General features: G+C 43.1%; 3 protein-coding genes across 4 annotated transcripts; 2 read left to right on the top strand and 1 right to left on the bottom strand.

Moving 5' to 3' along the window:
• Positions 1 to 3: 3 nt before the first annotated feature.
• LOC130688272 (coiled-coil domain-containing protein 40-like) lies at positions 4 to 7,096 on the top strand. 2 transcript variants are annotated; one of them, XM_059497036.1, is made up of 14 exons: positions 8 to 351; positions 423 to 594; positions 1,797 to 1,957; positions 2,029 to 2,231; positions 2,294 to 2,531; positions 2,596 to 3,055; positions 3,517 to 3,761; positions 3,829 to 4,255; positions 4,337 to 4,760; positions 4,898 to 5,106; positions 5,918 to 6,133; positions 6,202 to 6,399; positions 6,530 to 6,688; positions 6,761 to 7,096. In XM_059497036.1, the coding sequence occupies exons 5-14, from the start codon at positions 2,395 to 2,397 to the stop codon at positions 6,977 to 6,979; spliced, it is 2,694 nt and encodes an 897-aa protein (XP_059353019.1). In that variant the 5' UTR covers positions 8 to 351; positions 423 to 594; positions 1,797 to 1,957; positions 2,029 to 2,231; positions 2,294 to 2,394; the 3' UTR covers positions 6,980 to 7,096. The 2 variants fall into 2 exon arrangements, with proteins under 2 accessions (XP_057367228.1, XP_059353019.1); XM_057511245.2 differs by having other exon boundaries at positions 4 to 351; positions 2,029 to 2,531.
• Positions 6,986 to 9,124, bottom strand: LOC130688271 (tyrosine--tRNA ligase, mitochondrial-like). The gene is made up of 10 exons (XM_057511244.2): positions 8,870 to 9,124; positions 8,669 to 8,813; positions 8,424 to 8,608; positions 8,135 to 8,351; positions 7,991 to 8,069; positions 7,717 to 7,925; positions 7,592 to 7,658; positions 7,340 to 7,528; positions 7,145 to 7,270; positions 6,986 to 7,077 (listed from the first exon to the last, which is right to left on the bottom strand). Exons 1-10 carry the CDS (start codon positions 8,998 to 9,000, stop codon positions 7,040 to 7,042), a joined length of 1,386 nt encoding a protein of 461 aa, XP_057367227.1. The 5' UTR covers positions 9,001 to 9,124; the 3' UTR covers positions 6,986 to 7,039.
• A 38-nt stretch (positions 9,125 to 9,162) lies between these two features.
• LOC130688495 (HUWE1-associated protein modifying stress responses-like) lies at positions 9,163 to 10,982 on the top strand. The gene is made up of 3 exons (XM_057511478.2): positions 9,163 to 9,590; positions 9,666 to 9,737; positions 10,166 to 10,982. Exons 1-3 carry the CDS (start codon positions 9,395 to 9,397, stop codon positions 10,699 to 10,701), a joined length of 804 nt encoding a protein of 267 aa, XP_057367461.2. The 5' UTR covers positions 9,163 to 9,394; the 3' UTR covers positions 10,702 to 10,982.
• Positions 10,983 to 11,485: the final 503 nt, after the last annotated feature.

The following is an 11,485-nucleotide window of genomic DNA, read 5'->3' as shown; positions in this document are numbered from 1 at the left end:
AAAAAAAAAAGGGAGATGAGAGACTATCGCTGGTCTTGTCAATTCAGGCTCAGATCAGCACTCCTCCTTTCGCCTACTTCTCCGTCCTCTTTACTCTTTCCCCCCACTTTCCGATCAATAGCAGCAGAAGCAGTGGGGGGGGGGGGACTATGGAGTGAGAGAGAGCATATACACAACATGAGAGCAGCAGCAAGTAAGAGATGTAAGGCAAACTGAAAAGGATGAAAGACGAGACGAAGAGGGAAAAGAAAAAGTTCGGAGAAAAGCCAACAGTCGTGTTACGCATGTTCAATCAGCATACCCTAAAGAAATAGAAAACGATTTTTAAATGGAAAGGCGAACGACAGTTACGTACGTTCTGCGTATGTTTAGTGTTTTATTTATTCTTCTTTATTTAAAAAGACTTTTTCCTTTCCTTTTAGATTTCCTTTCCGATGTAGGCAGAAAAGGAACGATGATTGGCTTCGACTTTATGTACAGCAAAAACTTGTTCCTTTTTGTTTCATCGAACATAGTTGGTGTACCAGACGAATATCGTTTTGCCCGTCCCGTTGGAAAGACCGATGGCCCGTCATCATCATCAACTATCATAGGGTACGTTCCTCTTTCTTTTCTTTTTTTTTCTTGTAGGAAAAGTCTTGAAAACTAGCGAAAAGACGATTGATAATTCAATATTGATCCGTTCTCTATCAACTCCTACGACCACTACGTTGTGCGTGTTACATTTCCAGCCGTTTGTTTTAGGTAGAAGCTCTTGCCATCGCTTTGCATTCATTCTAATGAACGCATCTTCTTGATTTGTTCATCCGATCAGTGGTGCAAGGAATGGCACGTTGTTTACACTGGGCAAAATGCTAAAATATGACTTGTTGTTGGGGCGTAGAAGAAACATTCCAATTGGCCAATTTTCGCTAAAAATGGCTTAAATCTCCAAGCGGGGTAGTGTGCATAGCTTGATGAATAATTGTGGTTGGGAGGAGCGGCCTTTCAACGCAGACTATTCGGATCGATAAACTTGTTACCCGACACTAGGCAAAGTTCGACGTGGCGGACAAGGATATGGGAGTGTGGTTTGAGTGAGGGGGAGTGAAGAAAAATATTTTAAAAAAATCAAGTTACCAACAGTAACGTTGTCCACGCCAAAGGTCAACGTTTATGTTGATAACTTTGATTGTCTGTATAATCTCTTCTTTTCTTCTCTCTCTTTGATGTATTTTTCAAATCTGATTGTTCTACATCCAGACAAAAGACTTTGACGTTGCGATTTTAATTAGAAGAAGAAGAAAAGAAGTTCACCAAACGCAATCAGTTTTATATCTTTGGGAAGATTCGCAAAACCTTCCAAGTCGATGAAACGTCACAGATCCACGCAACCCCTTTACGTAATGAGCAAAAGGGCCGCCCTTTTGTGTACATTAGCGCAACTGCTGAACATTCACTGGGTGGTTTTGCTTTGTTGTTTTCGCAGCCAACGTTATCGACCAAGCGGGGGCCTCCTCCTTTTCTTTTTTTATCCTTCCCTGCAACATGATTACATAGATGACACAGACAGCCCTTGCTCCACAGAATTTTTTATTTGATTTTTTTCATGTTCGTGTTTGTTTGTAACTATTTCCCGAAAAATGTCTGCTCTCCTTTTTTTTTTATATATCTGATTTCATGTCCGTTTGGCGTGATGTGACTCTCCCTACATTTGCATCCAGACGTTGGGGGGGGGGGAGGGGGAGCTCTGCACAGATAACAGCCGAAATGTTTATTGCAGCTCTATAGCTTTTTGCCCTTATTTTTATTTACAGTATTCTGCTTAACGACAAGTATAGCAAGAAGAGTTCTACCCTCCTGGATTTTTTTTTTATGCTATTCTACACCACGTTTTGATGATGGGGGGAGGAAATAAAAAAAATCCCGGATACCCCGTTGCCGGAGACCGGAGCAGAAATCTTTGGATTATGTGCAAGTACGTTGCTGCTGTATACTTTGAATGTGTCTGTGTATATTATCCCCTTTATTTTTTTTTTATGTATTTAGAATAACAAGCAGAAGAGTTATAGGAAAGAGGTCTGATGGATGAGCAAGAAATATCGATCAAACATGGAGGGTATGGAGCCAGTGTTTCCATGGGCGACCAGTCAATAACAAAAGCCTTTTGCCTGACGGTGATCTGTTTACAAGCCATCTGCACTCGGACGGGAAGCCTGTGACGGGTCGGAAGAGTTGGCTCAGCGGAGGAGGTTGGTTAAATTCCGTCTGAAGATGAGAGATTTGATCGTGAAAATAAATACAGATGCCTTAGTCGGTGGTGTGACGACTGCTAATCAACAGCTGACGACCAGCAGGAACAACAGCAGCCGCTTGAACGCCGATGATCCAGCTGTCTCTGGCCGTGCACTATCTATGACAGTCGGCCCACTAAGGCAAGATGATGGAGACAGCACGGATGACGGAAGTGACAGCGGAACAGCCGGCACGCCAACCAGTCAATCCGCAGGCTATTGGCCCGATTTGGAAGTACTCGATCCCGATCACCCCATGTAAGTTTGGCATTCATTTTTTAAAAATAAAATGCGGAATTTTATTGTTAAATTTGTGGGCAAGTTTGGAGCGGTTTCAGGCCAATTTGACGCAGTTGCTGGACGAAGAGGATCAACAGCTGACATTGAAACTTCTGGAAGCGGAAGAGAAGCGCAAGTGCATATTGCGCGAGAAGAAGAAGACGTTGGCCGGGCTGGATGAAATGAAGAGATTGAACGAGCGCAGTCGAGTGACGTTGCGTAAAGAGAAGGAAGCTCTCGAAGTGGAAAAAGCCAAACGCCTTCAGGTGGAATGCGACCTGCTCCCCGAGAAGAAGCAACGACTTGAATTGCTCCAGCGGGACGTGCGAGACGCCCAATCGGCCGACAATCTCCTGGAAAAGGAACTGGAAATTGGACGCAAGAAAATAGCCGCAATCCGGCAGCGGCTGGAAGAGCAACAACAACAACTAGCTCAAGCCAGAGGACGACTGGATCAAGGACATCGTGAAAGGGATTCCAACCAAGCTCGTAAACTTCTCCAGGTTCGTGTGTCTGTGTGACTTTTTTCTCCCATTCAAACCTAGACCAGACCTGTTCGAATGACGTCAGACCAGCTGGAAAAAAAAAAGAAGAAGAAGAAGAGTCTATTCATAGAGCTAAGCTGGGATAAAGGCGGAAAAATTTCGCCCGTCCCAAACGGCCAGAAAATCAACAATTCGCTCTTGTCTGTAATAGTATATAGTAAACTACTATGGCCACGTACTCTGTTTACCTACTGACATCCTGTTTAGCAACGCTAGTGTCCTTTCGTTTGACATTTTTTTTCTTTTTTTTTTCAAATTTATTTTGAAAACTCGCGTTTTTAGATAAAAACGTCTATTGATGGCCATGCCCACCTGCCTCCTTAAAACGATCTCGTTTTTCATTGGCTATCGATGAGGAAATGATTTTTCTTTTCAATATTATTAATTTGGACTAATTTTCATTGATGAATTGGCTACAGGATGTGGTGATCAATCAGCTGCTGTCGGACGTGGAGGCGGCGGAATGGAAGCGCGGCCAAATGGAAAACACTTTGCTGGACGAGGAACAGTTGACGGCCGGATTGCGGGACGCGATACGCGGAGCGCACGCTGAAATTGCCGCCATCAACACGGAAAAAATCCGACTCAATCAGAGCTGGCAGTCCAGCTTGCTGGCCCTACAAAAGAGCAACGAGGCCCTAGCGGCCGTCCACCAATCCATCAGGTTTGATAATTTAAATATCACAATATTCTAACGTGACATTTTGATTTGTTTTGTTTCAATTGAAAAGGAACGAAGAAGCTCGAAGGGACGAGATGAATCGATGCTGGGCCATCGGCGAGAAAGAGACGACTGAATTGGCTTCTAAACGGACCAATATTCAATTCGAATTAGGCCGGCTGGAACGAAAGATAACTAATCTGGAGACGCAGTGGCAGTCGCGAGAGGCGCAAAAAAGCTCAGACGATGAACGCAACCGTCGTCTCGAGTCCATCATCCGATCTCGCGAGGAAGAGCTCCACACGCTGATAAGGGAGGCGGAGTTGCTGGCCAAGAGCGAGAGCGATGCCTTGGACCGTCTGCAAGCTCAGCGATGCAAAAACAAGTCGCTCGAGGCGGCCATACTCGATCAAGTCTATCGGAGTGTAGCCTGCGATCAGGAAGCCCAGGCTATTTATCGGCACATCCGCCAAATGGAAGACAACTCGGCTGCATTGGTCCCGTTTTTTTTTCCATTCACATTTGATTGAAAATACCATAAATGATTAATATTTCATTTAAAAAAAAAAAAAAAACAGGATTTTGAGATAGCCAAAGCTGAAAGTCGGAATGGAAAGGCGTTGCTGGAGCGCGATAATCTCGAAAAGGAATTGCAAGAGAAGAGGAAAGAATTGGAAGAGAAAGAAGCACAAGTCGCTTTAAAGGACGGACACATCAAGCAACTCGAGATGGAACTGGGCGAACAGCAGAAATTGCTGGAGAGGAAAGAAATGCATTGGGTTCGGCAAAAAGCCGTGCTGGACGAGCTGCTGGCGACCCTCGAAGAGAACCAAGCCCGCACCGAAGAGGAGAGGGTATTGAGGGTGTTGCAGGAGCAGCTGGATCATTTCCGCCAGACCACCGATAGTTTGCAGCGTCAATGGTCAGAGGCAGAGCATCAATTGCTCCAAGTGGCCATGACGCGAGATCTGCAGGCCGTCGAAGAGGGGAAACTTCGTGACGGTGAGCCATACATCAATAAAATTCATTAAGCTTCCTGGACAAACATTTCCTTGCCCAAGTTCCCGATGATGAATGGCAATCTAATTGGCTGTTGACTCACTTTTGCTTGTCTATTATGTTTGGCGGGGGGGATGCAGAGATCAGCGTACGCGAAGAAAAGAAGAAGCGGCTTCTGCGTGAAGTAGCCGGCCTGAAGCAGGCCCAATTGCAGTGCAAAAGATCCATCCACGGTTGGAGAGAGTACTTGCAGCAGCTGGACGCCCGCCTTGCCCAGCAGACGGCCAACAAAGAGAATCTAGAACGCAATAACCAGCACTTTCAACGCCAATGGCTGATTCATCTAGAGGTCCGTCTCTTAGCTGCACTTAATAATTGAGTATTTTTAAACGTCGAGTACTTGATTCCGCCTTGTGTGTGTGTTTAGCGCGCATTTTTTTTATTTGCTCCGAGAAGGCTGTTGGATCGTATACCACCAATCGATAGACAGACCCAGTTAAGCGTACAACATTAACGATTTTTTTTTTTTTTTTTTTTTTTTCGGGTTAGAACAATCGGTGGAGTACGGGGACAAGTACGTCAGCCCGGTTGTAAAGACGAGGGCGTGTAGAGCTATGAAAGAAAAAAAAAAAAAAAAAACACGATTTAATTTTCAATTATTTATGTGTGTGGGGCGGAGGGGTCGTTTATTTAATGGAAATGTCGACCGTGGGGGATTGGGCGCTTGATTTATTTGCGAGAATTAGAATGACAGTTATCTATTTTTTTTTTTTTAAAGAATGATTTTTAAGAAAGGCAAATTATTGATCAGCTCATTTGTGTTTGGTACACTGCGTACCGGACAAGTAGAAAAACGTGAGCCACACAAAGGAGAGCCGCATTTGTTTTACTATTTCCTCTCGTTTCTTTTGATTTTTGTTTTCGTTGACTTTGTGTTGTAGGGCAAGAGTTGCCCTCTCTCTTTGAAAGAAAAGAAATCGATACGAGAAATCAGATCTATCGTCATTTTAAACTTGGGTCTGACTTTTGCGTGCACCACCGACTGGAATCGATTGGATTAGACAAACCTTTGGGGACCACCACAGAAAGAAATTATTCTTAAATTGAATTTTTTTTTCTATCGTTACATGGCTGGAATAAAAAAAAAAAAAAAATAATAGGAACCTGAACGCAAAGTTCACCGAGTTCGCGAGGAGATCAACCAACTGCGTTCGCAAAAATCCAACCTGGAAATCACTCTGTGCGACCTGAATAAAGTCATGGTGTTGTGGACGAGTAAGCTGGCCGACATTCGAGAAGCGCAGAGTTATTACCAAGCCGAACGCTCCGACGCCGGATCGCTGGCTCTCCTCCAAGCGGAGAAGCATCGTCTCCAGGTTTGTCTCTTTTTAGCAAACAATCTTGATCGCCCTAAATGTTTATGTGTTGCTTAAAAAAAAAAAAGGTGCAAGAAGTCCAGCTGAGGAAAGATCAAGAACTGCTTAATCATCAACTACAGAAAGCCGTTCTCGGTCGTTCCGGACTGAATACCAAAGCGGATATCAAGACCGGAGTTGCTCATAAGACGAGGATTGTCAAGGATCCAGTAGACGCCAACGCCTGGTACAAGATCCTTTCGAAAGGAATCACCAAGCGACGCAAGGTTTGACATCCACGTCATGCTGTTGTAACACACACATAAAAAGCATGTCGTCGATGTGTTTTTCAGCAAGCACTTGAATGCGCCTTTGCCCCTGGTATTTGTCATTCAGTTGGATCTTTATTTCGTACAGGAGGTTCTTAAGCTGAAGCAATCGATCGCCGAGAAGAAGGCAGCCAACGCGGAGCTGACGGCGCAGCGTGATTCTTTACGAGATTCACTCGAGACGGACCGTAAACGACTGGAGCAGCTCGATCACGACATTGCTGAAGCCGTAGTCACCAAGAGACGGGTGAGTTAAGGGCTCTGACAAACAAAAATAGAGAGAACAAGTTTTTCCAATCGAGTTATTATCGATTCACAGGGCATTTCGACGCTGGTAGGGCATCAGAAATGGTGGCGCTTCTACGATCAGCTCAAGTATGGAACGTATCGAAGGAAGCACGGAGCTGATGCGCTGGCCGAAGCAGAGACTCGTGCGAGAAAGAAATTAATTCAACTGCTGAAGGTGGCCGATAGATTGGCTTGCGAATATCCACATCTAGAAGCTCAACTGAATGACATCCGTGATTCACTCAACTAGGTCATCATTTGATTTGTTCCTTTTATTATTTCGGCTAAAACAGGTAAGTCCCATCTTCCGCTACGACATCCATTTAACAATATAATAATGCTTCTTTCCTATTGGAAAAATAATAAATATTTATTAGCTTGCAAAGTGGCTCGTTCTTTTAACATTTCAACTCACCCACGCGGATTAAGCTTATCCCGTTGGACAGGATGTGACGGCCGAGCGACAGAATCTCCGTATAATCGGTGCACTTGTTGTGGTTGATGTGCAAACCGCCCGCCAAGATGATACGACGCGCGTCGTCTATTTAAAAAAAAAAAAAGATAACGGTCAGCAACAACGGTAATTTCTTTTGTTCGCTAGTATTATTACTTTCGCTGGCGAAACAGTTGGCTTTCATGACCATATCGAGAACGGAAGTGGCCGGCTCGAGTAAAATTTCTACCAGTGTTGCGCCTCGGAATGTCTCGCTCAACTCGTTTGGCTGTAGCTGAGCCAATGAGTCAGCCGATTTACTATACAATGCCGCAGTGATACGCTCCGCTGACTGCAGACCCTTTTCTGTTGAAAATTAAAAGCATTGTATAAGAATGCGAATTCATTCTGGCGTAGAAATAGTTCAACCTCCGTGAACTAACAGTGTCACTTGCTGTGCTAATTTGCGATGAGCGGCTCGAGATTCCGGTTTCGCCTGCACAAGAATGCATAAGAAAATATAGTCAAGGCCTTTGTTGGTTCATTGACTGTACCGTTTGTTTCTCCATTAACTGGGAGATTTCTTCCGTCGAAAGAAACGTAAACAGCTTCAACAATTGTTCCGCCTCAGAGTCTTTCATTCTCATAAAGAACTGATAGAGTTCGTATGGTGACGTCTTCGATGGTGTAATCCATACGGCGTTGCCAGCCGTTTTGCCTAATTTTGAACCTTCTTCGTTAGTGACGAGTGGGATCGTAAGTCCTGTTTGACGAGACGTACAAGTAGTCAGTCTTTCAAATTAAAAATATTGTTTGAAGATTAATTACCAAACACTTCATCTAATCCCATTCGGCTGATCAAATCGTGACCCGAGACTATGTTTCCCATTTGATCACTACCGCCGATCTACTCGTTGTAGATGTAGAGAAGTACTGCATTTATTTTTACTGAGAATAGTACGATACAAATACCTGGAATCGGCAGTTATATTTCTTTAGTAGGTGAAGCCAATCGTAGCCTTGGAGCACTTGATAAGAAAATTCAGTAAAACTGATCCCTGCTTCGGAATTAAGCCTTGATTGGACACTGTTTCTGCCGAGCATTGCTCCAACTCGAAAATGCCTTCCTGCTGTGCTCAAGAATTGTGTAATACTAACATTATTGTACCACTCTGCATTATTGACTAGCCTTAAAAGAATATAAATTTAAGAATTGGCTTTAATAAGCAGTTAACAAAAGTATGGTTTTGGGCTGTACTACTTTACTGGTTTCAGTCTATTTGGATCTCTATTTTTCTCCCAAATATATTTCTGATGGTTCTGGAATATTCTTGTAATATTTTCAGCTATCACATCTGCATTGTCTCTGACTTTTCCTTCTGGCAAAGCTATTCTTTCACTCGCCTTTCCACTGGGATCACCAATCAGAGCAGTAGCTCCTCCAATCTTAAGATATGTAAAAATTATTTTTATTCATCCATTCAATGCAATTTGTAACAGACGAACCAAGGCTATGAGTTGATGACCAGCACGTTGGCAATGCAACATGGTCATTAACACCAAAAGGTTTCCTATGTGGAGGCTATCGGCAGTAGGATCAAATCCAGCATAGAAACATTGTGGTTGTGACAATAGCTTTTGAAGATTTGGGCTGAAATACAACAGTTATTAGCATACATCAATGTGAACATTTAAACAGGATTATACCTTGGTGGAGGGAAAATGTCCTGCAATAGTCCTCTTTCATTTAATTTCAAAACATTACTAGCACAAAATCGCTGAAAAACAAAACTGCACTTTCGTATTGAAGAAACCCGATTTATTACGCGAATTATCATGTTAAATCTTTAATCTAAATTTCTCCATACATGAAATAAACAAAACTACATGTGAGCCCGAGAAGCAGACTACAATAATTCGACATTTCCAAATAGGAGGTGAAGCAATAATAAAACATGGCAACGCTGGGACGTTGGGGCAGTGAATAAGAAAAAGGAGGAGATAAAAGCTTTTGTGAGCGAGAAATCTGCGGCCAAGAGCCAGAACAACTTTCATAGCAAACCGTAGGAAGGCAATATGGAGTAGGTAGTGTGAAATGCACAGGGCTCTCGAAAGAAATTCACGTGATTATAGGAAGCTTACACCGATTGAATTCATTACAAAACAAGCGTTACTGTTATAAAAACGTGGTTATCTGTTTATTTCTCGACATTTATATATTAATATATGAATATGAATAACTCGATGGAGAACAGCGAAGATCCTTTCGCGGACATTTGGATCTCCAACTGGGAACGTCAATGTGAGGTTGAACTTGAAAATGAACCCGACCTTGATCAAGCCGTATTGTCTGAACGGGATTTATCGACACAGAAGCTTTGGTATCTCTTTCAGAATTCTGCCACATCCGTAGCACAGTTGTTTAAAGGTAAGGATCATCATGGTTACTACCAGGATTCACAGTATGATAACCATTGGCCAATATTTTGTTGTCTGTTTCCAGATCGTAACCAGCCCCAAGTCCTCTGGTTGCCTTTCCAAACTGCAGCTGGCACAATTACTTCATTGTACAAAGGTGAGACAAAATTACAGGCTCTTTATCTAAACCACCTTACCATAAGATAAAAATTGACATCTTGATGAATTGCTACCAACCACATATCTGCTTCAGCAAAGTGTTTGGCTTTGCTAAGTTGTGCAAAGAAAGCTTCTACGAAGGGTGTTAAAACACTCTCTGTCGACCATTGTCTGTCATTTAGAATTAAGAATTCTATGTGATAATGAAGGCACTAGGGATACAAAGCTCATAGATTATGTGTATTGGTTGAAAGAATTGCTTTGTTCCCTATTCTAATGATGCATTGTAACTTCGGGTGTGGTGAAATGAGCAATCAACCTGAAGAAACCAAACCAGTGAACATCCATCATTGTTCCTTTATATAATGTCCTGTTGGAACATTCGTAAAGGATTGAGGATAACGGGGTTTTTATTATGAATAATAGAATCGACAGAGGCCTTGAGACGTAGCTCCGAACTTGGAGTCCAGGCCGGTTATCAGCGAAGGACTAGAGAAATGTTAGCTTGGGCAAAAAAGCGTCGTCGACACATCAGAAGAGAGGAATTGATTGGATTCTTGACCGGAAAAAGTTTGCCCGGTTCAGGAGCAACGCAACCTCGTCACCAAATGCGGATGGGCCCGCGTCAACGAGTCTCATTGTCAGATGGCGTCTCTGCATCGCATCACGGCGCTTCTGCCCTGCAACATCCACTGGAAGCATCTGCCGGAGACTTTGAACCGGCCCTACAAGCCTTCCGTGAAGCCCTCAGCTTGCCCTTGCCCTCATCGGCCTCTAGCAACACCAATAGCGCTTCGACGGCCAAGAGCAACGGAAGACGAGGAAGTCCCGTTCATAACCATAGCGAGCTGAGCGCTTTTATCAGCAACGAGTCGGCTCGCCACAAGCGACCTGCACCCGCTAGCCCAACCCACGACGTCATCATGGACTCGCCCACTCATAAGCGCTCGAGACTGATGTAAACAAACGCGAGCTATTGGAAACCAAGCGAACCATTAGCTAAAAGATTTTTTTTTTTTTCATCTAATGTTAACCTACCGTTTACTAAATCCTTACCTCATATTTTTGTTTTGTTTATTTTTTCGCTTCGGTGCGCCTTTTTTTTTCTTCTATCCTTCCTTGAAAATTTACTTTCAACCCCAATTGCTCTTTTTGTGTTCATTTCGAGCTCGTTTTGCAAAAAGGAAGAAATCTGAACCTCTTAGCACCGAGGCTGCTGCTACTACACAAACACAAAACAAAACTCGCGATTGTTTTTTCTCTTCGTTTTTTTTTTCACCGAGCAAATTTACACGAAGAAAAGCGGAAGCTCATTCTGTTCTCGCTAATGAAAATCTGTTTAGATGGCATATCCATCTACTATTCCCCCCCATTTATTTTACATCCCATTTGCCAAGTTTAAATCCCCCCGTAAGAGTAACAGATACAAGCAATTCTATTTCAGACGAAATTTACGGATCGAAACATCACTGTTTCAAACGCGTCGAATTTCAATTTGAATATATATTTCAAACGTGAGCGTGAGTAGGCATTGAACAGAAAACGGATTCTTAACAAATCTGGTCTTTCATCATGCTCGTTACCTTTCTTAGTTTTCTGATTGAGCAATGACCTCAAAACGTTGCCCTCCTCTACCTTGTTGTTCTCCATCCGTTTTTTCATTTTATTTTTAATAGTTCGCGCGTCTCTCGTTTCAGTGATGAAATCGTATGTTTCCTATGATAACGATAAAAAAATTTAGTTTTC

Source organism: Daphnia carinata, chromosome 9 (assembly GCF_022539665.2).
Source record: "Daphnia carinata strain CSIRO-1 chromosome 9, CSIRO_AGI_Dcar_HiC_V3, whole genome shotgun sequence".
Lineage (NCBI taxonomy): Eukaryota > Metazoa > Arthropoda > Branchiopoda > Diplostraca > Daphniidae > Daphnia > Daphnia carinata.
This window is presented reverse-complemented; position numbering and strand designations above follow the sequence as displayed.